The sequence below is a fragment of the Prionailurus viverrinus genome, chromosome A3 (assembly GCF_022837055.1).
Source record: "Prionailurus viverrinus isolate Anna chromosome A3, UM_Priviv_1.0, whole genome shotgun sequence".
Taxonomy (NCBI): domain Eukaryota; kingdom Metazoa; phylum Chordata; class Mammalia; order Carnivora; family Felidae; genus Prionailurus; species Prionailurus viverrinus.
Window position 1 is genome coordinate 118,808,324 of NC_062563.1, and position 26,431 is coordinate 118,834,754.

The window sequence follows — 26,431 nt, forward strand, 5'->3', positions numbered from 1 at the left end:
CCCGCACCAGCCCCAGTCCAGGTACCTGGAACTTAGTCCGATCGGTAACCGGCGACTACGTGGGGTACAGGTTACCCGAGCGCGCCCCCGACTGACGCACCGACCTGCGCGCGCACCGCGGGCCGGATGCGTGCGCGCCCCCGGACGTCCCGCCCCGCCCCCTCTGCCGCCCGCGAGCCGGGAGGCGTGCGCGCCCCCGGACGCACCGAGCCGGGCACTCGGAAAGGCGTCCCCGCGGTGCCTGAAAGGTCTTTACTCCGCGCGGGCCTCGTGGGTGGCGAGTGGCGTGGAGTCTGGAACTATCAGAAGCGCCCTGTTACGAGAGGCGGTGCAGGGAGACCATCCCGGAAAGAACGGAGGGCAGTTGGGGGGCTGGGGTTATTTCGGGCAGTCAGGTGGGCGACCCGCAGGGGCGTCTGGAAGGCCCGCGTCGTTAGGGAGCGTAGGAGCGGCGTTTCTGGTTACGGGGTCGGACAAAGGGCAAAGGTCAGCCTCCTGGTTGGAGAGCGCCTCCTTTTTGCCATGGCGGCGTGTGGGGAACCCGGCCGGCAGTGGCAGGAGGAGGTGGCGGCGGTGGTAGTGGTGGGCTCCTGCATGACCGACCTGGTCAGGTTAGTCCGGCTCAGGACACCGAGTCTGAGGTCGCGGGAGGGGGCGGACCGTGCGTGGCACAGGGGCTTTGGCGATCGTGTTCGCTTTTGGGGTGAGCTACAGGTTTCCCCAGCCCGCAGCCTGCCTTCCTGACGCTGAAGAGGCAGAATTTGAGTTTGTAAAGGTAACTCTTAGGTCGGGGAACATAGAGGCCAGGACGTAATGAAATCTCTTACTGTTACTTTAGAGGCTCTGCAAGAGCTGCTCCTGTTTTCTTGACCAGGCTGCTGAACCTGTCCCCTGCCTAGCCTAAGTAATGGTTAAGTCATTTTCTCTCTCAGATCGTGCCTATCTCGCAGGGTTTTTGTAAGGACTAGGTGAAGGAAAGTCTTTTCTGTACAGTGACATTGACCAGGTTGGATATTATTCGCCTGAACTTGAATGAGTGGAGCAGAGAGGTCAAAAGTCCCTCAGTCACCTTTAACCGTATTGATCGTTGGCATTCCTGCAGTTCATATTGACACCTTGCCTTTTAGTATTATTTGTGTCAGTATATAGGTTACCTTACGATAGCCCAAATGGGAACCAAAAACCTACAAACACAGTGTTTACAACCATTTAAAAAAACAATGATCAGATCATGAAAATATGCTGAATGAAAATAGGATGGAGAGAGCCTTCTAATTTTTCATTATTTGAAATGAAAATGGCGGAGTGCCCGGTTGGTTTATTGCTTAGAGCACGCTACTCTTGATCTTGGGGTTGTGGGTTCAAGTTCACCTTGGGCGTAGAGCCTACTCAAAGAAAGATAGGAAGGAAGGAAGAGAGAAAAAAATCCAACCTCTGATTATTAAAAACACTACATGTTCATTGTTTTTAAAAAAGCAGATAGCCCAAGAATATCCTCCAATTCAGATTGCTCCCATTTAACATTTTTGTGAATAGCTTTTCAGGTATGATATTTTTTACATTATAAAGATCAAAAACGGTCACGCATACAACATTAAGACCTCATCTGTCCTGCAACCTTCCTTTTCCAGACAATAGCAGAGAGCCTGAAAATTAACAGAAAGGCCTTGGGACAATCAAAAGAAGTCACCAAGTCTCTGCACAACCTGTGTTTTGCTTAGAAAATAGTTCTAGGGTCTTTACATAACCAATTTAGTCTTACGCTGCTTAAACTGTTTATAAACTAGGTCATCAAATTTCTAGACCAAGAGTAGAAAGGGGGAGAGACTGCTAGGGGCAGATGTAGTGATTGCCAAAACCCATACTTTTATTTTATGTTGTTGTTTGTTTATTTTGAGAGAGAGAGAGAGAGAGTACAGGAAGGGCAGAGAGAGAGGGGGAGAGAATCCCAAGCAGGCTCTGCACCATCAGCGCAGAGCCTGATGTGGGGCTTGAGCTCACGAATGGTGAGATCATGACCAGCCGAAACCAAGAGTCAGATGCTTAACCGAATCAGCCACCCGGGGGCCCCCCAAAACCAATACTTTTATAGGTGCAGTAGCAGAAGAGTAAGAAAGCTAAACAAATTTCCCATGCACTCGACCTGAATAAATGTCAGGGTTAAAATTCAGAGCCACTTTCTTCTTGAACTAAGAGTTTTCTGTGAAGCTTGACCATCAGATATTAAAGATAATTATACTTTATAAAATGAGGGCTCTTCATACTTTGGAGAGGGGGGAGTGTCAAAGGCACCTGTCATCTCATGTTAGCATCCGTCAGGATTTTAAAATCTTTTTTAAGTGCTAGAAGAATTTAGAGATTATTTATCCCCGCACTTCAGTTCATAAAAGAGTAAAGTGAGGCCCAGAGAAGAAACTCTTATGTGGTATATAACTTTTCTAATTTCTCTCATCATTTTCTTTCCTTTATAAAATAACCAGGTTTCTACCCTTCCCACGAATCACTAGTAAAAATTTTATTCCCTTAGAGACTATTCTCATGACTTTTCTGCAAACTTTTTATGGTTTCTGATTACTCCTGCCTCTGAAGATCTTTACAAAATACCTGAGTATAGAATTTTCATTTAAACCCTGCATCTGTAATAACTTGGCTCCAACTTTGCTAGTTATGGTACTTATCATGATTGTGTTAGTTCCCATGGCTGCTGTAACAAATTAACAAACTTAGTGGCTTAAATAATACAAATGTAATACAGTTCTCCAAGTCAGAAGTCTGACACAGATCTCGCTGAGCTAAAATCCAGGTGTCTGTAGGGCTGCGTTCCTGGAGGCCCTAAGGGAAATCTGTTTTCTTGCGTTTTCCACCTTCTAGAGGCTGCCCACATTCCTTGGCTCATGGCCCCTTCCAACATCTTCGAAGCAAGCAATGGTCAGTCAAGTCTTTCTCACATGGCATCACTCTGAGGCTTACTTTCTGCCTTCCTCTTCTACATTGTAAGAACCCTTGTGATTATAGTGAGCCCAAATGGATAATTCTGGATAATGTCCTTATTTTAAGTTAGCTTATCAGGAACCTTAATTTCCCTTGCCACATAACATTCACAAGTTTCAGGGTTTAGGATGTGAATGTCTTTGGGGCAAGGTGGGAGGGGAACGGGGGGGGGGGACGTTATTCTGTCTACCACATTGATTAAGCTTAAAGTCAAAAAATCTTATAATAGTTAGAGCTTGGGGAACCATTGAAGCCCATCAGTCCATCCTCCACATTTAACAGGTGAGGTAACTAAGCTTCGAGGACTCACCCCGACTCACACAGCCAGTTAGTGGCACAGTGAAAGCTGGAACCCATGTTTCCCAAGCTTTATCCTTCCATTATATCATTCTGCCTGTAATTCTGGCTGATCTTGATAGCCCTTTCCATCTGCAGTTCACTCGAAGGCTTGTAGTCTCTGCATTCATTGTTTACTTTGTAAGCGGGTGAAGAACAACCAAGGATTTTTCATTTTCGGGCCTAAAGATAGTATCTTCATGACAGTTCCTTACTTGATTTCTTAGTTTAACTGGAGCCAACCCGGACACCTGTGCGTATACCGTAGAATCACTTCGGAAATAAGACTCCTTCAGTAACTAATCCCTCTTGGACGGCATCCAAGTCCAACTCACTTTGTATATTACATTACTGTGTGCCAGACACTGCTAATTCAATCAATGAGCCACTTTTTTTTCATGTCTAATTTCAGTTTGCTATGAATAGTAAGCTCTGTGTACTAATAATTTTAAAATATCATTAGCTCATCCAACATGGTAAACAATGAACATTATTTAATACCCACCTATGTGTATCATTATTCTCTTCTTGAACAGTCATCTCTGAAGTTCCACAATGCAAAGTTAAGAGATATCAAGCTTGTCCTTGTGGAAAATTAAGTCAGAGTTCCTCCAAAGACAGATTTCCATGAAAACCCAGTAACAAATGAATGATTTTAGACATTAAGCTTAGAGATCTTTGTTAATCATGCTTTCTCACTAATAACCTTTTATTTCTTATGACATGAATCACCCATTTTTTAAATTGTGCATTCAACAAATACTTCCTGACTTTATACTAAGTCAGGTATTTCCCTAAGTGCAGAGGATGCAGGGATGAAAAACACAGCCAAAAACCCCTGCCTCGTGGAACTTACATTCTTTTTTTTAAGTAGGCCCCACAGTCCATCAGTCCATCAGCCAATGTGGGGCTTGAACTCACAACCCCGAAATTAAGAGTTACATGTTCTACTGACTAAGCCAGCCAGGTGCCCCTCATGGAGCTTACATTCCAATGAAAAAGACAGTATCAATAGAAATAAGTAAAATGCATAGTATGTTAGGTAAATGCTAAGGAGGAAAATAAAGCATGAAAGGGAGATGGAAGTAGTAATTATTCTAGACCATTGCCCACAGAAACCCTCACTAAAGAGGTGATTTTGAGTCAAAACCTAGAGGAAAGGAAGCAAGCCATACAGATACTCAGGGGAAGAGCATATGCAAAGGTCCTGAGGTGGGAGCATGCCTCTTATGATCAGTGACCAACAACGAGTCCAGTGTGGCTGAAGAAGGAAAAACAGGAGGGGAGAGGGCAATTAATGATTAAAGGATGTTGGGTCATACCCCGAATAAGATGAAATGCCACTGGAGGATGAGCAGAGAGATGACCTAATATGATTTGCATTTTCATATCATCACTGTGGAGACTGTGAGAATAAACCGAAGGAAGGCAAGGGCAGAAAAGAGGAGACCAGTTCAGAGTCAGAAGAATCCTGGCGAGAAATGATGGTAGCTTGAAAGCAGTGCCAATGGGAAGAAATGAGCATCTTTTGATTATATTTTGAAGGCAGAGCTGACAGGATTTGCTGAGGACTAGAGATAGGTCAAGGATTATTCCCAGGTTCTGTGGCCTTTGCAAGTAGAAAGGGAAGCTGACCTTTGCCGAGATACAGAAGATTGTGAGCAGAGCCAACTGGGTACGGAGAGGGCAGTATCTGGAGCTCAGGGTGGACGTGTGAGATTCGAGGTGCCTGTTAGACATCCAAATGAGACTGTCAAGACAGATACAGGAGTTTGGAGTTCAGGGGATAGGTCCAGCTGGAAATGTAAATTTGAGAGTCATCAGTGTATTGATGATATTTGAGGCCGTGAGGCAGGATGAGATCACTGAGGGTCTGAGCTCCGAGGGCGCTCAAACATGTAGAGCATACATTTTTTTACATAATTTATCTCCTGTCTCCCAGTCTCTCCGTACCCCTAAAACTTGCTTTGAGACAAGTTGAATACAAATCCATGTTTACATTTCCATGGCAATAGACTATGATGTCAACTAAAACTCTATGTTATCCTTTCACATGCTCCAATTAAAGGCGATGGCTTGAGAGATAAGGCTCATGTTCAACCAAGCATCTAAATTTAATCCTTGGCAAGTCAGGAAATGATTGCTTAATTCTCAAAAGATTTTAATTGGATGGCAGAATAAGTGAATTTAGAAGCTTTTTGATCCAAAGTGGATGAAACGTTGGACATGTATTACTTAGGGGGAAAAAAAAAAAAGCCAAAAATGTATGCCATACCTAGAAAAGGTTACACGTGTTTAACGTATTACAGTAACCTCTAACCTGCATTCCCCCAGAAGCCTCTTGACTGTCATGTTTAGAACAGAAAACTCTCTTGTGCATCACATTTTCAGTAAAGTAAAAGCCTGAGGAATACCCTGCATGTCCAATGTTAAAGCAATAGAATATCCTTTATTATTCCTTCTGCTCCTTAAATTGGTCTTGAAAGTTGCTTATTAGTTACCAACTTTAAAGTTAGTATTTTGGTAAATGTTTCTGTCAACCAAATTCCCTAACGTCAAAATAAATCTTTCATCAGAAATTTGCTAATTCTGGTCCCTTCGAGGAAAACATGTATTAAAAAGTAAATTACATATGACAAAGCAAGCCCACCTCCCATGTGGTATTACCAAGAAGTCCCTTTAGTCATCCGTTCCTTTGTCAGCTCTTCATGCCCTAGTGTCTGTATTCTAGGGAAAGGAAGGTCGGGCAGGCTTCATGACGAATGTTGCTCCGGAAGTTTGGTCACTTGTGTACAGCATTCAAAGACTGAGACTGTGCTAAGTGCTAAGGATACTGCAATTAGTAAAACATGGTCATTGCTCCTGAAGGCAGACACAAAGATCGATCACTGTAGTGTGATGTGGTTAAGTGCCCGCAGCTTCTACAGGAGCAGAGGGAAAAGCGCCTGGATGGGATGCCTCCTGAGCCAAGTTTTAGAAAATACGCAGGAGCGCCTGGGTGGCTCAGTCAGTTAAGCGTCCAGCTTTTGATTGCAGCTCAGATCATAATCTCACGATTTGTGAGACGGAACCGTCATCGGGCTCTGCGCTGACAGCCCAGAGCCTGGTTGGGAGTCACTCTCTCCTCTGCCCTTCCCCCACTCGCACACAGACACATGTGTTTTCTCTCTGAAAATAAACTTTAAAAAAAAGAAAAGAAGCAGGTTCTAACCCAGCAAAAAAGAGGAAAGGATTAAGTACATTCTGGCCAGCTGGGATAACACACAGAAGTAAAGTCACAGATGTGGGCATATGTGGGTGTGCTGAGGACAGCGGCTACTGGGCTGTGAAGAGTCACATGTAAGATGTTGATGTAGGGGCGCCTGGGTGGCTCAGTTGGTTAAGTGTCTGACTTTGGCTCAGGCCATCTCATGGTTCATGAGTTCAAGCCCCACATTGGGCTGTCTGATGTCAGCACAGAGCCTGCTTGGGATTCTCCCCTTCTCTCTCTGCCCCTTCCCCACTGTCTCTCTCGTGCGCGCGCAGAATAAATAAACTTAAAAAAAAAAACAAAGATGAAAGGATTCATCAGCCATGCTAAAGTGCTAGGGTTTTTATCTGTAGGCCCTGGGAACTAGCAAAGGGCCCAAAGGACAGGAACAACATGGTCAGATTTGTATTCCTATAGCTCACTTGCTGCCAAAGGGAGGATAATGCCTATTCTAACCTATCTCACAAATGTATTGTAAAGTTCGAGCATAATCCATTCTCGATTATTCACGATGATGGGAATGTGGGAGAAGCATGAGCACCAAAACCCAAAAATAGTAGATAAGTTAAAATTTTTAATAATTGATTCCAGAGTACATTTTTTTTTTTTTTTTGGTGCACTGATTTATCTTTCTAATTACATTTCGCTTAGGATAAAATTAATTCCATTTGTATTCCTTTAACCTACACCAGCAGATGGCAGGAAGAAGTAGCCCGGATAATTACAATGTGGTGACAGAAGTCATTTTGAAATTTAAAGTTTACTATAACTAATTGGCAAAATAGAAAACAAAATACCGGTTGTGTAGTTATTTATCACTATTCATACTTTGCTTGTCTTCCTCAGTGAAGCAAAATGTTTTCCATCAGGAACTCTGATAAACGCTTTAGCTTCGCCAGTTCCTTTTCCGCTCCGTTGTTCCACATCCTGCTTTTCCTGCATACCTTACGCCGTCCTTTAGTTGTCCCGTCCCCACTCACTAATCCCCCATCCACACACATAGTTCTCCTGCCCGCTCCTCTCACAGGTTCTAGCTCCAGGATTAGGTCTTCCTGTACCTCTCTAGACAAGCTTCTATTCTCTCTCCAGAACTTTGCTCACCCGGGAGTAAGGAGGTCTGTGTGTGATTGTCCAAAAAGACTAGCTGACATCAGATGGCATTTTAATTTTTAAATGATGTTTTTACTGTTTGACTTGTTAGCCTCTCCCAGTGCCGTCTGTACTCAGTCTTCAATCCTGTATTGGAGGGATGGAAGAGGATGTGGCCCCTTATTGTTTCCTTCATTCTGACCAGATTCCTGTTTAATAACTAGTTTACTTTTCTCCTTGGGCTACACTCGTACACAGCACTTTTGCTCTGCTCTCACCTCATTGTAAGATTTATGTACAGAGGCATCTGTCATCCCAGCTATTTCTAGAAGTGTCTTTTAAGGTATAGATCATTCATTCAAAAATATTTACTTGTGACCATAATGGAGTAACTAGTACCAGACTTAACCTTCCCACCATAAACAACTAGAAAATGGGGTATATAAGGGACAAGATCTATGAAGCAGCTGGATATTGGACAGCAGGCGTGTTATCCAGAAGAGAAAGGAAACAAACAGGTGAGTCCTGGAGGCACATTACTGACCATGGCACAGAGAGAAGAAACCCAGGGAAAGCATGGCAAATATCAGTGAGGTGAGAAAATGGATTTCATAGTTTAGGGAGACTAAGGTAGCTAGAATTTGAGGGAACATGCACTAGTGAGGAAGGAGCTAATCGGGGAAAGTTCCAGAAATCTGCATAGGAGTGCCCTTGAGTCTAAATACTAAATGGACGTACAGAGAAACTCCACAAAGCCAGGCCACTACTGGAGAGCTCTAAGCTGAACATTTCCCAGGTATCACATTCTATTCAGCCAGAAACATTATTGAACCCCTGGAGCATTCAGTAGAGATCCCAGAAGGACCACAACTTAAGGGGTAAACGTGCCCTAAAGTAAAGGCTACTCTAAACTCTTCCTAATAAATCACAAAAACAATCCTTAAAGGATCAAACAGATCCACAAATTATTTAGATGCCCAAAAAAACAAAGTTCAACCCTTTGGAAAAATACAACAGAATTAAGACACTCAACAGTGTAACCTTTGAAATATTCAGCCTCCAATCAAAAATCAATAGTCATGCAAAGAATCAAGAAAATGTAATCCATAACCAAGGGGAAAAAAATCAATCAAAATTGACCTGCAGAAATGGCAGGGATGGTGGAATTAGCAGAAAGGGATTTTAAAAGAACCATTATAAAATGCTCAGTGATTTAAAGAAAAACACGAATACAGTGAGGAGAAAAGTGGAAGATATATAAAGGAACCAAATAGGGGCGCCTGGGTGGCGCAGTCGGTTAAGCATCCGACTTCCAGCCAGGTCACGATCTCGCGGTCCGTGAGTTCGAGCCCCGCGTCGGGCTCTGGGCTGATGGCTCAGAGCCTGGAGCTTGTTTCTGATTCTGTGTCTCCCTCTCTCTCTGCCCCTCCCCCTTTCATGCTCTGTCTCTCTCTGTCCCAAAAATAAATAAACGTTGAAAAAAAAAATTAAAAAAAAAAAAAAAAAAAAAAAAAAAAGAACCAAATAGAAGTTTAAGAAATGAAAAATTCTTTTGATGGGCTTATCAGCAGAGTAGACATTACAAAAGGATCGGTATACTTGAAGATAGTAAGAGATAGCATCTAAATTGAAGCATAGAGAAGAAAATGACCAAAATGCACAGAGCCTTTGTGATTTGAGACAAGGAATCTGTCATTTGTGTAATTGGAGTCTAAGAGTAAGAGTGGGTGAGGCACAAAACAATATTTGAAGACATAATGGCTGAATTTTTTTCAAATTTCATGAAAATTATAAATATATAGATCTAAGAATTTCAATGAACCCCAAGCAGGATAAGCATACTGTAAACAACAAAGCACATTGTAATCACATTCCTGCAGACCAATTAGAAACTCTTAAAAGTCTCCCATACAGACATTACATATGTAAGGGGACAAAGATTGAATGCAGACTTCTTGTCAGAAACAATGCAAGCCACAAAAAAAAAAAAAAAAAAAAAAAAAAAAAAAAAACCTCTAAAGTGCTTCAAAAATAATCTACATAGAATTCTGTATCTTTCCGATATGAAGGGGAAATAAAGACAGAAAAACAATAGCTGAGAGAACTTATCACCAGAAACTCACACTGCAATAAATATTGAAGTTCTTTAGGTGGAACCAAAATGATACTAGATGGAAACTCAGATCTACCCAAAGGAATGAAGAGCCCAGAAATGGCAAATACAAAGACCTACTTCTATTTCTTAATTTCTTTAAAGGCAATTGATAGTTTAAGCAAAAATAACAGTATTGTAAGGTTTGTATAATATAGAAGTAAAATATGTAACAATAATAGCACAAAGGATAGGAAGAGAAATGAAAAAATACAATCGTAAAGTAAATTACACTCATAAGTGGTATAGTAATGTTTGAAAATAAGCTGTGATAAGTTAAAAGATGCTCATTGTCACTTTTAAAAACAGAAAAACGGGAGGGGCTCCTGGCTGGCCCAAGTGGTAGAGAGCACGCAACTCCTAAACATCTCAGAGTTGTAAGTTTGAGCCCCACGTTGGGTGTAGAGATTACTTTAAAATCTTTTAAAAAATAGACAAAAGAGAGTTAACACATCGGTAGTGAGTATGAAGTAGAATACAGTTAATCCAAAACAAGATAGGGAAAGAGGAAAGAAATTAATGAGTATTATAATGTCAGATAGTGATACTGATCTGAAGAAAATCGTTGGAAATCAATGCTCCATAAATGTTCTCACGTCTCTGCGTGATCGGGACTTTCTGAGCAAAGCTCTCTAGCGCCAGGATTAAAGAATGTTTGAATGGCAAACAAACCTTGCAAGTCCAAACCTCTGGGGAGATTTAGGGACTTCTCCCTTGGACACATTTATTTACATTCTGGGGACTGTAAATCTAGAGACCTCCCTGCTCCCCCTGCGAGGATCCATTTACGTTACAATGCAAAGGTCACTAGGGTCGTGTTTTCTCCCTCTCCCCCTCCCCCACCCCAGGGGGGAGGAGGGACAGCAGCTGTATGGGCTCCTATATAGACTCCCAATAATTCATCATTTGGAAGTTCCTCTCGTGTCACCCTGGGGGAGATTGGGACACGGAGAACTAATGTAATTGTGAGTAATTAAAAAGCTGGGTCTCTGATCCAGGAACATAGTATTCTTTGTCAGAATGAATATGTACTTAACAAAAATTGGGAATGGGGACATCTCCTGTAAGGTGGTGTGGGAAGACCTCTCTGAGGAGGAAACATCTGAGCAGAGATGGGAAGGAAGGAAGCCACACAAGACCAGAACACAGGAGACCATACTCTCTTCATTGGTTCCCCTAGTACCTGGCACACTTTGTCACGCGTCAGCAAAATTTAAATAAATAAGGTTCAAGAATATGACGTTCTGGAAGGCTGGCCACTTGTGGCCAATATTCTTCATATGTATCCTATACGTTCAAGAATAGTTACATCTTCGGGCAAAACTACTTTTTAGCCACAGACTGGTTTACCAGGAAAAGATAGGATTAGTAGCCAAAATCAGTTTAAAAAAAAAAAAAACAGTTTCAAGCATAATTCAGCTTTCATTCCCTTAAATAAGCCCTTTGTCTGCAAATTTAGGGTTGGGAACCACATAATGAAGTTTTAGTTGGGAGGCTAAGTTCTTTTTACAGAGCTGGAAAGAGATATCACTAAGTTGGTTTGGAAATGACTCTCATTTCTGTAAATGTGACCCACACAAATGCTGAGAAGAACAGATACAGTTGAAGAATACAGGCAGTAGGAATAATAAATAATGAATTTTAATTGGGCAATAATAGTACAATTCCCCATTATAGAGATAGAGGCATCCAGTGTGTCAGAAGCTTGCAGCCAAAAGACGAAAGGATGGAACGAAAAAAGCCAAAAAGCGACATATTCCTTGACTTTTGGCTGGAGCCCGGATAGGGTGACCTCTTTGGTCAAAAGACTTCTCATCCCTGTTTCACTAGGTCATTCCTTCCCTTGGTACGAATCATCTCTGAGAATCTAACAAACACATCATTGTCAAGAAGCTAAAAGCAATTGATTAGTTGTTCTGATAACACCTGTCAGTGAAATAACTCAGAGCACAAAACCCAGGCATTTAAGGAGTTGACAAGTATTATTAAACCTGTTTTGCAAGAGAAGAAGCTGGTTCAAAGAGGGAAAAGCTGTCAAAGGTAATACATCAGTAAGCGGCTCAGGCCTGCTGCCTTGCACAACGAGGCTCTAACCTCACGGCCTCTCAAGGCCCAGAAGACTGAGGGGCCATCTCTGAACAGTTAGCAGTGTTTTCTCCTGTGCAACTTTAAAATGTGACATTTTTTAAAGCTACTAATTTGTTTTAAATTCAAATATATTTCTTATGACTGGTTTTCTCTGTTTGGGTTTTCTCCCCCACTCAGAAATACACCGTTCTTAATTTTTAAATGGTAGCAATGGTGTATTAACTACCAGTACTGCTCCCTCTTTAGTTTCCTTTGAGCAATTTAATTTGTCTTTGGCGCCCTGCTAAACCTTATGTTTGAATTGGGGCGAATCATAACAATGCTTTCATCGAGGGGATGGTGCCTTGTGTAGATCCTTTCTTGAACCAGACCTTAATTTCATGATATTTCATAAGAGAGAGGAAAGCCTAATCCAAGGTAAATGAGGATTTATAATTCAGAAATGCTTCCGCCTATCGGCAACTGTAACTAACTTTCTAGTGCTTTCCACTCCAGTTCCTTTACCCTTAAAAAAATAAGCAGTAAACTGTCTTAGTCTGGGTTCAAGAGAAAGGGCACAAGACAAAGGCCTCAGTGCACATAAACTGCTCGGGTCTGTAATCCAGGGAGCAAGAAAAGCCTATACAAAGATACCTGACGTGTTCAACTGGTCGCTTGATGCTGCGGGACAGCCTGGGGAACCATAACAAAGAAACAGAAACCCCTGGAATGGAAAGACTGGCATTGGGCAAGGCTCAGTTGGGCAGGTGGCACCCACAAGAAGCCAGCGGGAGCCCAGGAAGAAGTGGTGGCAGGGATGCAGGGACGCCAGATGAATCTGAAGTAGTAACCAGTGGCCTCCCATAATGCACAGATATATTCTTGTTGCACATACCTCTCTGTTGAAGTATATAAAGTAAAACGTGAACTTTTGCTCCCTCTCTCCACCCTGTTCATGGATGCTTGTCATTAACATTTCATTTTCTGCACATTTACATATCCTGTAAGAACATGTACATCTTTTTATTTTAAAAAACCGTGAGTTGGGGAGGTCCCCTCTACTTGCTAGATGCTGCCCTGATTCATGAATCGCTTAATAAAGCCAATTTGATCTTAAAAAAACAAACAAACAAACATGAATCAGATCATACTAACCTCGTGCTCCAACAGGTTTTTGTTTGTTTGTTTTCACTCATGTATTACTTGCATCAGGGTTAGGTCTTACTACATTGTCAGGAAGTTGATTTTGTCCTGTAGAGGTATACTGGAAAATACCAATAGAACATTTGTTGAGGGGTGCCGGGGTGGCTCCGTCGATTGAGCTTCCGACTTCAGCTCAGGTCATGATCTCGAGGTTCGTGAGTTCAAGCCCCGCGTCGGGCTCGGTGCTGACAGCTCGGATTCTGTGTCTCCTTTTCTCTCTGCCCATCCCCCGCTTGTGCTCTGTCTCTCAAAAATAAATAAATCTAAAAAAGATTTTTTTTTAAATAGAACATTTGTTGAATGAATGAAGGAATGATACTATGAGTTCTAGTTACAGTTCCTGCTTAGAGGACAAGAGTGGCTGCTAATATTGGGAATGCAGTGGGCGAGGTCTGGTAGAACATGAAATTGTCATTGCCAGACAATTGAACATCCCTGCCGGTCTCCTTCCCTTTCATCAACACCTCCACGTCCGCAGTTCAGAAGTAAGAATGGATGCTACACAGGGGAGACAGAAAAGAGATGTAGGGGAGGAAAAATAATTTTCCCTCTACCCTTCTCAGTTCTTGGCTGAGACCCCAGGAATAAAAGATTAACAGGAGAAAAACAAGTTTACTGGCCTGCATCCCCCAGGTATACATGGGAAATACCCAGAGGAAAATGAGTAACTCCCCAAGGCGATTAGGAATTCAGGATTCTTAATAGGAAAGGGGGAGGAAGGAAGGAGGCTTCTTAGGGGGAGAGCAAATGGCTTAGGAAAGACGAACTAGCCCTCAGTAGAACAAATAGATAAGACAACATTTGTGACAACGTTTATCTGGGTGTGATGTTGACTTCTAGCCTCCTCTCCTGTGACAGGAGTCCATCCTTGCTGGTGGATGAAACTCCTGGGGAGGGGATTCATGGCCATTGAGTCCTTTCAGGGGACTGGTCTGTAGGCAGATAAGGGCAGTTCAGAGAAAGCCTCTCCCTCCATTTGCTACTTTTCACGTGCCTACCGCTCAACATAATCAGTATACCGAAGTGGCATATTTGGGCAGCATGTCTTGCCCCCAGTCGTATTTTGGGGTGGCATTTCCTGCCACCCTTCAGAGACAAGGGAAAACTCTTTTAAAAATTCACTCAGTCAAATATTTTATCAACCCCATGCTAAGTGGCGAGCCCTCTGGATAAAATGGAGAACATGACAGACTTGGTCCTTGTCCTCACACAATGAAAGTCCACAGTTAAAGGAAGAAAGAAAGAAGAGTAGGGCATAGATGCAGAAAGAGAAGGGTAGGGTTCCAAAGGAGTGAGAAATTTCAGTGATGGCTAAATTAGTACAGTGCTTGTGTTAATATAAGTTGTTTAGAAAGGAGTTTAAATCCCAGCCATCTGCTGTCACGTCAAACACATACACACTGTACCCCCGATTTCACTCCTCCGTCCCATATATATACATCCCAATAATCATCTGCTGATATATGTTTCATGATTTCCCACAGTCAATAATAAAAAAATATACCTGATTCAAACCAGTGAATTGTGACCCAGATCTAACTATGAATATAGTGGAAATCATAAGTTTCTTTACCCACAGTCTTACTAATTAAGTTATTTGCCTGTTTTTAGCCACATTGGATATTTTTTTTTCTTTTTGAGGTTGTTATGGATGTTGTTTGTAGCAGCATCAATAAGCCAAGAATTCACATACTCAGTCGCACAGATTACTCATCATTGCCTGTTCATAACAGAATCCTAAAATGTTTAAGATTTCTGATGCAAATCAAAATCTCATCATCACTTGTCATTGCTAAATTAAATGACAGGATAATAACATTACATTAAAACCATTTTTCTCTTGATTGAGTACCTTTTTCAGAAGTGAACCTTGTAGATGGATTTTTTTCATCAGTACTATAAATGCATTTAGAATAGAAGATAAAAATAGAGTTGAAAGGGGAGGAGTGGAATAGAATGTTTTCAAATTATTGATGAGTCTCTTTTGAATCTCAAATAACCATATTTGACACTGCACTGCTTGGGAATGGAGTCATTTAGCCCAGTTTATTGAGATTTTTTAGAACCACATAAAGGAGGTGCACAGGTTGAACTTGGTCGTTCTCGACACGGTCACGTGTTCTTGGCATTAGCCATCAGTCATTCCATTGCAAACAGGCTGTTAGTGACCTGTAGGAATTGGCATTGTTCTGTTACTCTATAATTAGGAATAAGAACTGGTTTCAGAAAGATCACAGCCTAGGTGGGAAATGAATATAAATTGCAAATCTGCCAGGACAGAGTAGGTTCTCAATTGACTTGCTGTCGTGAACTGCTCTCTTGGCCTTTCTTTCCCATCTAAAGCTAATTAACCTTTTCGGTCACACCTGCCATCCTCCCATCTGGTCCGTCTAGCCCACTTCTTTGTGGCCACCCAGTCCTCATGCCACTGGTGCCCATCTTCTTCACTTGCCCTTATACCAAGGGCTCTTTCCATTCTCAAGTCTTCTGTCCTTCAAAGATTTGTTTCCTCACATTTTCCACTTTGATGTTACGAAAATCATATCCTGGAGAAAACCTTTTACCCTGACTTTTTGTCTCCTTTAGTACTACCCTCATTAGGCAGTAACAGGTCAGTAAAAAAATCCTTAGCTCTTGGAGAAGTCCCTAAAAATGCAGACGGAAACAAGATTGGCTAGGAGTTGACAATAGTTGAATCTGGGTGATGAGTGCATGGGGGTAGAGAAGTTAATATACTGTTTTCTCTAGTTTTGTATGTTTGAAAGTTCCTATAGTAAAAATTTTAAACTAGGTTCTTTAGACTCCGTTTTTTGTTTTTTTTAATAGATGCTGTTTTTGAGTCAGTACCTGAAATGGGCGGTAAACAGGAGGGACTGGGGCTAACACCTGATCCTGTCACTGAAATGCCCCACTCCCACCCCACCTGCAAGGAAACAAGTGTGATTCCTTAGTGCCTAGAATTGAAACTTCCTCCTTCTCCGTAGGTCCGGAACATGGGTACCAGAATCCTGCTACACTTCCTACCTCTTGTTAAAGTGACCAGATCAGTCTGTACAGAAACACACATTAACTTGGTCTCATTTATCAAGTCCCATGGTAAATTAAGGTCTGTGCTGGGGGCACTGAGAAGCAGGAATCTGAAGTTACCTCCCTCCAAAAGCTCCCCATCATGGAAAACAAAGGCACCTACGAACACCCCTGATGCAGTACAGACACTAGGAACTGTCATCTGAAGTGGAGCTTCAGTAGCGTGGTTGTGAGACTGTAGGGAAGTAAAGAATCCCGTCAGCAGATGCGTTCTAGGAGGTGATGCCAACCACTGAGTGCTATCGCTTTTTTATGTTTGTTTATTTTTGAGAGAGAAAGACAGAGGGAGGGCAAGCCAGGGGAGGGGCAGGGAGAGAGGGAGACAGAGGATCTGAAGCGGGCTCTGCGCTGACAGCAGAGAACCCAGTGTGGGTCTTGAACTCATGAACCATGAGATCATGACGTGAGCTGAAGTCAGACGCCGAACCGACTGAGCCACCCAGGCGCCCTGAATGTTACCTTAAAGGAAAAGATAATCTCTGCTTCTGATTGCTAAGACTAGAGCTCCTTCAGAGAACCTTCCTTCTCTCTTCTGAAGAACTTAAAGTGATTGCAGTTACCAATGTGCCTTTTTTTTTCCTTCTCTTTTTAAATTATGATAGCCTTACTTCTCGTTTGCCCAAAACTGGTGAAACCATTCATGGACATAAGTTTTTTATTGGCTTTGGAGGGAAAGGTGCCAACCAGTGTGTCCAAGCTGCTAGGCTCGGAGCAAAGACATCCATGGTATGCAAGGTAAGTGTAGACTACAGTGGAGAGGCTCCTAGAGGCAAGAGTCTGTTTTTAAGATTTGAGTTGTTTTTATTTTTTAACCGTTTGAAAGTGAACAATTCAGTGCCATTTGGTACATTCCCAGTGTTGTTGGACAACCGCTATTCTCTTTAGTTCCAGAACAATTCTATCATTCCAAAGTAAAATTCCTTACCATTAAGCAGTTTCTCCCCATCCCCCCCCCCACCCCACTCCCACCCCCAGACCCTCACAACCACCATCTGTCTCTGTGGATTTATCTATTTGGATATTTCCTAGAAATGGAATCCTAGGATACGCGACATTTTGTGTCTGGCTTATTTCACCTAACGTAATATTTTCAAAGTCCATCTACCTTATAGCATGTACTATTTTTTTTTCCTTTTGTGGCGGAATAATATCCCATTGTACATACCATTATCTGTCTATCCATTTGTCTGTTGATGGACACTTGAGCTGTTTCCACCTCTTGACTATTGTGAATATGCTGCTGGAAACATGCATTTACATGTACTTGCTTTTGAGTATCTGGTTTTTGTTTTGTTTTGGGTTTTTTTTGGTAGTTCCTTGTTAAAGATTTAAATAGGAGAGGATAATCTTCCTTGTCCTTTAGATTGCTTTCTACCTCAGTGTGTCCTCTGGGAAGTAGCAGTCCTCAAATAACTTAATTATGCACGTCTTTAACTTGCTGGGCTTCCAAGTGAAGGATGAGAAGTGAGAGGAATTCGCCTGCCCCACTGAGTTTCTGTATGCCAGCTTCTGAACGACAGCAGAAGTTAATCCTGCTTTTAGGAGTTTTCGCTGCAACACAGCTCTTGGAAAGTCGGTGTAATAACTTGTGATTCACTCGTGTAGCTCTTAAGTTATTTCTTCTAATGCTAGCCCTTGGATCAGAAAGGAATCTGGGCTTTACTGAACTACCCATAACTAATTTTTAGGCATAATTCTTTTTGCAGGAATATAAGGAAGTGATATGTAAAATATCCCCTATTTCTATCCATCTGTCTGAAATTATTTGAAAATAAGACAAAATTGGCTGCCAGAGGTTCAATGTTTGCATGTTTAATGAAATTTTAAGGTGCTTGCATCACTGGTGTAACAAAAAAGATAATTTACTTTAGAAAAGCTAGACTCGGTCTACACAGTAAAAGATAAGAGGAATCTGAGAAATTTAAAAGAATGAGCCCTCTCCTGTAGGCTGGGTCATTTTTACCAAAATGTCTCTGAAATTTCACTTCCCAGTGCACACAGCACTCTTCTCTCCATGGGAGTCTTTAAATGATGTACAAATGATAAGCGATTATCATTTCATCTGCTAATGAACTGCAGTTTTATTTCTAATTTATGATTAACACGATACAATTCTCATCTGGCTGTTTGGTCAAAAACATCACATGAAGCACAAGATTCAAAGTAAGAAACCCCCGTTTGCTAAGGTTGAACTCTTGATAGATTTTAAGTGTCAATCATCCATGAATTATTGATGACCCATTACATGCTAGGAATTGTGGGGCAAGGAGAGGGAGCTGTAGGCCTGACCTCTCCTGTACTTGATTAGAAATGAAGGGTTTGGGGAGTCATCAGATGGTGCTGACTTAATGGGGGCTTGGGAACTGGAAAGAGGACGATATTTCCTGGCTGGGAAAACGTGGACAGAGAATGGGTATTGGAAGCAAAGTACCAAAAATGGCTGCTCTGGGAAGAGAGGAGTTCCCTAGAGCGGAGCCGTAAAAGGAGAGATTAGAGAACCCCTCTTGGAAGCTTCATAAATGCTATTCATGTAGCCATGAAAGTCAAAATTGGATGTCCCCTGGGATCTCATCCAACTCGAAGATTGAGATTGGTGTTATTTTGGGTCTGTTGAATTTGAGGCAAAGAGAAACGCAAAATAGAAATATTTGAGTTGTGGAAGTGAACTTGGGAAGTGAATCATGCAACCATCAGGAGTGGATGTGAGAGGAATAGACAGCAGAGGGCTGTATTTGGGGAAATGTTACAGTTAGGAGTTTGATAAAGCAGTGGTGCTGTTTTATTCCAGTCCGTGTATGACAGTTTGTGTTAACACCTGTGCAGTTTGGAAAGTGCTTTATATCTACTGTGCCCCTGATGCAGTCATCTGCTGTCCAGCCCCGTGCTAGGCTTCAGCATGGGTATCTGTACAGAGAGGATAAGAAAGCATGGTTTCAGCCAAAACCTAAAAGGGGTGCCTTTGCTTAGATAACCTGGAACCTTTAGACACATATTTCTTTAGCTTAATGTTCTTAGACTTCTTTATATATCTGTAGATGTCTATAGATATATGTAGATAGATAGGTGATGTATTTGATATAGGTATAGATATGGATATAGATATAGATATATAGATATAGACATTTTTTTAAGTAGATTTCATGCCCAGCATGGAGCCCAGCGTGGGGCTTGAACTCACAACTCTGAGATCAAGACCTGAGCTGAGACCAAGAGTCAGACACTTAACTGACTTTGCAGTATTCTTAGACCTGTTAAAGAGAAAAATATCTTAGGGGTGCCTGGGTGGCTCAGTTGGTTGGGCATCCAACTTCAACTCAGGTCATGATCTCACAGCTTGTGGGTTTGAGCCCTTCCTCAAGCTCTGTGCTGACAGCTCAGAGCCTGAAGCCTGCTTTGGTCTCTGTGTCTCCATCTCTCTCTCTGCCCCTCCCCTGCTCGTGCTCTTTCTCTTAAAAATAAACAAACATTAAAAAAAAATTTTTTTAAGAAAAATTGGTGCGCCTGGGTGGCTCAGTCAGTTAAGTGTCCAACTTCAGCTCAGGTCGTAATCTCACAGTTTGTGAATTCAAGCCCCACATCAGGCTCTGTGCTGACAGCTCAGAGCCTGGAGCCTGCTTCAGATTCTGTGCCTCCCTGTCTCTGTGCCCCTTCCCTGCTCATGCTATGTCTGTCTGTCTGTCTCTCTCTCTCTCAAAAATAAACATTAAAAAAAATTTTTTTAAGAAAAATATCTTTTATAGTAGAAGGTATCATTATCCATTAATCTTGATATTTTTTTTCCATTGGTGAAGTATTTTCTTGTTAAGCAAATTAGCCAACCTGCTGTATAGCAGTTTTTTTAAAGATGACAACTTTCAAGTGGAAACCAAAATCATGACATTACTCCAGATAAAAATGAACAGATGGAGCAAAAGAAAAACAGGTAGAAAATTTCCTACAGTTTTCTTAGCAACATTAACTTACCTACTACTACCCTGCAACAAACTAAAATTCAAGCTCTGGTGAAGTAAGACTGATGGCACATGCAAAATATCTTTTGAGCTCAGGGGAATTATTTGCCAAGATACTGTGATGAGGACTATTAAGCAAGAGTCTGTCGATATGTATCCAGCGCAACGTGTAATAATGAAACACTTCAAGTTGTTAAGAGTTGTACAGTCAGTACTCAACTGAGTCGTGGGCCCAAGGCCACAGTCGAAGGATAACTGGAAATGATATTTTCAGATTAAAAATCTAGGCAGATATCATAGAAAACGAAAGTCTTCTTCGCAGGGCAGAGTCTGTTAGAATACCTTTCATAATACCTGATTTTTGTGTTTCCTCTTCCACCGTTCCATTGAAGATAAATGTTGGAGGAGGAAGTTGTTTCTAAATATCCAAAACTGGCTGCTAGGGAGGACCTTGGGTGAATAAAGAGTTCAAGTTGTGGTTGCCTCGAATGAGCCCAAAGACCCTGCTTCTTGTGCGGTGGAAAGGAACCCTGAGCAGGCAAGGACCCAAATAACCCCGATCTCAAATCAGCCAACTGGGAGGACCCTCAAGGACCCTGGTCTTGCTTTCCTCAAACATGACATTATCAAAACTCACTAGGTCCATCTGGCTGGCTCATTTGGTAGAGCATGTGACTCTTGATCTTGGTGTCATGACTTCAAGCTCCACATTGGGCATAAAGCTTACTTAAAAAAAAAAAAAGACAGGGCACCTGGGTAGCTCAGTCAGTTGAGTGCTGACTTCAGTTCAGGTCATGATCTCACAGTTTGTGAGTTCAAGCCCCACATCGGGCTCTGTGCTGACAGCTCAGAGCCTACAGCCTACTTCAGATCCTGTGGCTCCCTCTCTCTCTGCCCCTCCCCAACTCACGCTTTCTCTCTCTCCCTCAAAAAGAAAATAAATATTAAAAAAAATTTAATGAAAATAAAAAGGTAAAAGAAAAAAAACTAATAAAAACAGCTGTGTGTTTTCCCTGAGGAATGGGCAGATATTAAGCTCTGTGACAGAAGTAGTATATTAGAGCCACGCATTCAAGGTCTGACTCTCAGGCATTCTGCAAACTGTCAGTGGTCTGGACATTACAGAAATTGAGAATAAGCAATTAGAAATATTTATAGCAATTTTACAGAGGAATTTTATAGCTGTTGAATATAGTAGTAATAATAAATTAAGCCTTGTATTTTGTAGGATTTTTTTCTGTTTTTATTTGTTATATTTTATGGAATTATTAGTCCACAATGGATTGAAAATGAAAAAAGAAAAAAAAACTGAGCCTTCACTACAGATGGTTTGAAAAGCAATATATTAGAGTACTCATCATCTTAACCAAAAAGGTGCCTTGTCAGTTAGATTACTGTGGGACAGTCAACTGTGCAGTAAGATTTAGTTTTCAAAGATCAAAAATTAGTCACCATCCCTTTCCAAGTAATCCCATTCCAGGAATGAAGTGAAATTTATCCTTTCCTGAGCTCTGCTGTAGGACAACTGGCTAGAACTAATGGTTATATTGATTGGAATGCTTGGCCACATGTCCAAACACAGGGTACCCTATGACCCTAACCAAATAATGTGTCTCATATAGGAAGAATGGAAGAAATAATTGGATTACCAACTCACCTCCACTCTTGGATAAGCAGGCCTCGTAATACTGATTGTAGCATTAATTTTGTATGTTAAGGGCCATTATGAAGCTAAACACCCATTTAGATAGGATTTAAACCACCAGCTAGCTTATACAAGTGGAATCGTATATATTCTCCCCTCTTTTAGTCAAAGCCACAAGTAACAAGTTAAAAAAAAATAATATTCTTTTTTTTTTTTTTTGGGACAGAGAGAGACAGAGCATGAACGGGGGAGGGGCAGAGAGAGAGGGAGACACAGAATCGGAAACAGGCTCCAGGCTCTGAGCCATCAGCCCAGAGCCTGACGCGGGGCTCGAACTCACGGACCGCGAGATCGTGACCTGGCTGAAGTCGGACGCTTAACCGACTGCGCCACCCAGGCGCCCCAAAAAAAATAATATTCTGAGGGACTTATTCAAAAAAGCAACTGCCAGGTTTTGTCATAGGACAACAAATGCATGTTAGTATCCCTAACCTGCTGTTCATTAGGACTTTTGGGACTAAAATGTCACAGAATGTCTTGAATCACAAATATTAAATTGTGTTCAACTTCATTTGAGTGTTAATTATGTTTTTGTGCACTCTACCTTTGAAAGTTGGCAATCTGTTTTAATATATGTGATAAATTTCTTAGCAGAATATTCAACTTCATGTGACCTTGAGTACGGTATCTTGGTCCTCTAGGTTTTATTTTCCTCAACTATGTGTTGATGGATAGAATTACTAGATGTTTTCTACCATTCAAGGATTCCAAGAAGCCCATTTCTCAGCCATTTTGAAATGTGGATGTTTGTTTGTTATAAATGTAGTGCTAACTGAAGTTACCTTCCTCAGCATTAGGTCATGGTTCTGGACTATGGAAGCCATGACTGGCTCTCCCTCAATGCAGAGAGCCTTCTCGGTGGTAAGAGTGAAGGAAATATCTCAGTAGCCTTAGCTGGAGTAAATGTTCTTGCTCCTGATACACCCAGCCCTTTTGTTTTCCGTGATTCTAATTTACATCTCCCTATAGCTGCATTATCCAAGATGGTAGCCACTAGCCACGTGCAGCTAGATTTAAATGTAATTAAAATAAAAGTGTAAATTGAGTTGCTCAATCATACTGGCTGCATTTCAAGTGCCTGTTTTGGGCAGCACAGTTAGAGAACGTTTCATCCTTGCAGAAAGTTCTATTCAGCTGCATTGCTCTACAGTCTTCAGGGTAGAGCTAAGCCTGGGATTTCCTGAAGAGCCTCTCGGGTTCTAGGAGTTGCCTTAGCATAAGTGCAAGTAGTTGTCCATAATTGCCAATGACCTGGCTTCTTTCACCTGGAACAGGCTCCCTCAGACTATGGTTTTCCCAGAATCCTTCTACCCAAAAGTGGTTTTCCCAGAACCCTTTTACCTGAAAGTATTTCACTGCTACTATCTGAAAGGATAGTGTAGGAGTGTAGGAGTGCCTTCAAGAGGGCTGTTTAGGAGCAAAACCTTCTATAGACCCTTTTGGCAGCCACTGCTAGGAGAGTCTGAGTGCCTGTGGTCACATCCCTTTAAGAATGATAAGATAGGGGCGCCTGGGTGGCTCAGTTGGCTAAGCATCTGACTTCGGCTCAGGTCATGATCTTGCGGTTCGTGAGTTTGAGCCTCCCCACTGTCAGCCTGCGCTCACAGCTCAGAGCCTAGAGCCTGCTTCGGATTCTGTGTCTTTCTCTCTCTCTCTCTCTCTCTCTCAAAAATAAACAAACATTAAAAAAAAATTTTAAGGGGGCGCCTGGGTGGCGCAGTCGGTTAAGCGTCCGACTTCAGCCAGGTCACGATCTCGCGGTCCGTGAGTTCGAGCCCCGCGTCAGGCTCTGGGCTGATGGCTCAGAGCCTGGAGCCTGTTTCCAATTCTGTGTCTCCCTCTCTCTCTGCCCCTCCCCCATTCATGCTCTGTCTCTCTCTGTCCCAAAAATAAATAAACGTTAAAAAAAAAAATTTAAAAAAAAAAAAAAAAATTTTAAGAATGATAAAATAGGCCCAAGAAAATAAACAGGCAACTAAGATGACCAAATACTTATGAACACATTTCACGTACAGGGCTTGAGTCTTGCTAAGCTAGAGTCTCCAAGAAGCTTTAGGAAGGCTAGACCTTTAGGGAGATTGTTTAGGCAAACAACATAAGATGATATTCAATTAAATGTTTAATGGTATCTATTAGGAATGCTCTAGGAGTTTAGGAAATGAGAGCATTAAGAAGGGCTAGAATAGGGAAGGTAGGCTTTAAGTTGTGCTTGAAAAACAGGTAAGGTTTGATTAGGTGGAGAGAAGAAAGGACTTCCAAGTTCTCAGAAGGCAAGGAAATAGACACGACTGAATTGTATTCACCTTGTGTTTTAACACAAATGATCATACCAAGTTAACAGTGCGTTTCTACTGACCACTCTGCAAAACAGAGAAATCCAACTACTTTTGCCAAATAAGAGTGTTAGAAAGAGAAGCCAGCAAAGCAAGGGGGAGCGAGCCTAGCCACGTGAAAATGAGACCAGAGTCAGCAAACACAAGCGCAGCAATCTTTGTAGCTTTACGATACCTTGATCCCAGTGTTGGACCCTGATGGGCCCCTCGCCCCCAGCAGATTCTGTAGGCGACACTCCTCCGTGTTCCCACTTAGAGGACTTCCCACCCCAGCGTCAGGCAGGACTGTGCTCTCCCTTTTCATTTCTTCCACGCAAAGCTTTACGCACACTGTCCCAGCGGGCCGAGGCTGCAGTCATTGCAATCACCTGGTGCACCTGCCTCGGTCTCACCTGCACAGGGCCTGGTTCAATTGATGTGGCGTGTGACCCGAGCACCCAGATGTCTGTAAACTCCTCGGGAGCTACCGATGCACAGTGAAGGCTGAGAACTATCGGTTTCCTACCTGCCAGAGAGAACGCACCCCGTCCCACCCTACCTAGCTCAGGTGGAACAATTTGCAGCAAAATATAAAGAATTTTAATTAGCTCGATAATGGCAGAAACTGAAATTCGATTCCAAGTTTCCTGACTTCCACACGCACTATTTTGCTTCACGGCCAAGATACTTACACTTCAAGTTCTCTTGCCAGGTTGATAAGCAAAATGTGACCGGGAAAACAGGGAAGACTCCAGAGACACCTATGAAGGTTCCTTTATGACATTATTTCACGTTCTTTTTATTTCAAGGACCTTCCCTTTGCATCATTCACTGTGATTTTCAAGGTTGCTTCACTCAGCTGTCAGTGGTAGTCATTGCAGGACACCTGCTTGGGTTCTGTTCCTGTGACTCCTGGTTATCAGTGTCCAGCGACTGGGGAAGAGGCTTACATTCGAGTCAGAAGTAAGCACAGGGGATGGGAAAGTGTTCACTTCGTTCCACCTTTTTTAAAGGAAATCCAGCAGAATAAATGATTGTGTAAGAGGTTCGAGGATGGGGAAATCGGGAAAATGGCGTTCTTTTAGTATTACATAGCACAAGGCATCTGTGCGACTCTGTAATGCAGAAAGAAAGGACTCAGATCTCTGTTGCCTTTTTGTCTACATTTCGATGTAATATGTATGTCTAAGACACAGACATCCTCCCAGTTGGCTCTGTTATTCTTGCGGAAGCAACAGGATACATGGTTACATTAAACAGCATTAGTTACACCATTAATGGAGATGTTACGTTTTTATTACAATAATAGTAATACAGTCTTATTTTTTAAATAATTTAATGCACCCACAGGCTTGCTTCCATGATCAAGTGCTCTTCTGTTTGAAAATAGGGAGCAACAGGAAGAATTGGAAGCATCAGGGAGAACCAGATGGACAGGAAAGTAGTTTATAAGATTGAATCCAAGAAGCAGGAGCCCTGCCCCTCCCCACAAGGGAAGCTGCCCTGGTAGCAGCAGTAACTGCCATGGTGATGATGAGGATGGCAACGACAATGATAATGACAGTGATAGCACCAAGCCATTATTTAATCCTTTACGGTTTTAAGCACACTTCATGCATGTTATTTTATCCTCACAGGTGCTGTGACTTTCCAGATAAGGAAACTGAGGCCAAGAGGCAGTTAAAAGCAACCTTCCCAGGGGCGCTTCGGTGGCTAAGTCAGTTGAGCGTCCAGCTTCGGCTCAGGTCATGGTCTCAACGATTCATGAGCTCGAGTCCTGCATGGGGCTCTCTGCTGTCAGCACACAGCCCACTTTGGATCCTCTGTCCCCTCCATCCTCTCTCTGCCCCACCCCAGCTCGCACTCTCTCTGTTTCTCTCTCTCTCTCTCAAAAATAAACATTTTTTAAAAAAATGTGGCTTGCCCAAAACCACACAGGAGGTGTGAGGGCACTTCTGACTTCCATGACACAAGTGCAAAGGTCGTCTTCCTGTTCTCAGGCTTCTTATCACTCCTTTTACTTTGTAATGTATCTCCACAACCCAGATGCAAAGTTAACAGGGCTAAGGTTGACTTCTGTAAATCCTCAGCAGTGCTGTTACTTTCCCATTATTTTTTAGTCACGAGATTTTTATTTTTGTCATGGGAATATCAAAGAAGGCAAAAGCAGAGTATGTTGTTTCACCTCTCACGTAGAGCTTAGAACACCAGCCAACAGGTTTGCCAGGAAGTCACTATTGGAATAAATCTGGAACCATAACCATCAGCAAGGGACGAAGCCCATCAAGT

General features: G+C 42.2%; 2 protein-coding genes across 11 annotated transcripts in view; one reads left to right on the forward strand and one right to left on the reverse strand.

Moving 5' to 3' along the window:
* BABAM2 (BRISC and BRCA1 A complex member 2) overlaps positions 1-151 on the reverse strand; it is a 400,445-nt gene extending 400,294 nt beyond the window's left edge. For all 3 annotated transcript variants that reach the window (XM_047853047.1, XM_047853045.1, XM_047853046.1), the window contains exon 1: positions 26-151. The gene's annotated coding sequence lies outside the window, so the exon portion shown is untranslated. The remainder of the gene's footprint in view (positions 1-25) is intronic.
* Positions 152-399: 248 nt separating this feature from the next.
* The window catches only part of RBKS (ribokinase), a 125,344-nt gene continuing 99,312 nt past the window's right edge, over positions 400-26,431 (forward strand). For 5 of the 8 annotated variants that reach the window (XR_007151142.1, XM_047854025.1, XM_047854027.1 and 2 more), the window contains exons 1-2: positions 481-611; positions 16,778-16,910. Coding sequence is in view for 7 of the 8 variants with exons in the window: in XM_047854025.1 (XP_047709981.1) it covers positions 523-611; positions 16,778-16,910 (222 nt within the window). In the remaining variant the exon portion in view is untranslated. Of the gene's footprint in view, positions 612-2,113; positions 2,994-6,843; positions 8,185-16,777; positions 16,911-26,431 lie in introns of those variants that run through there. The other 3 variants (XM_047854029.1, XM_047854024.1, XM_047854028.1) reach the window with 3 other exon arrangements.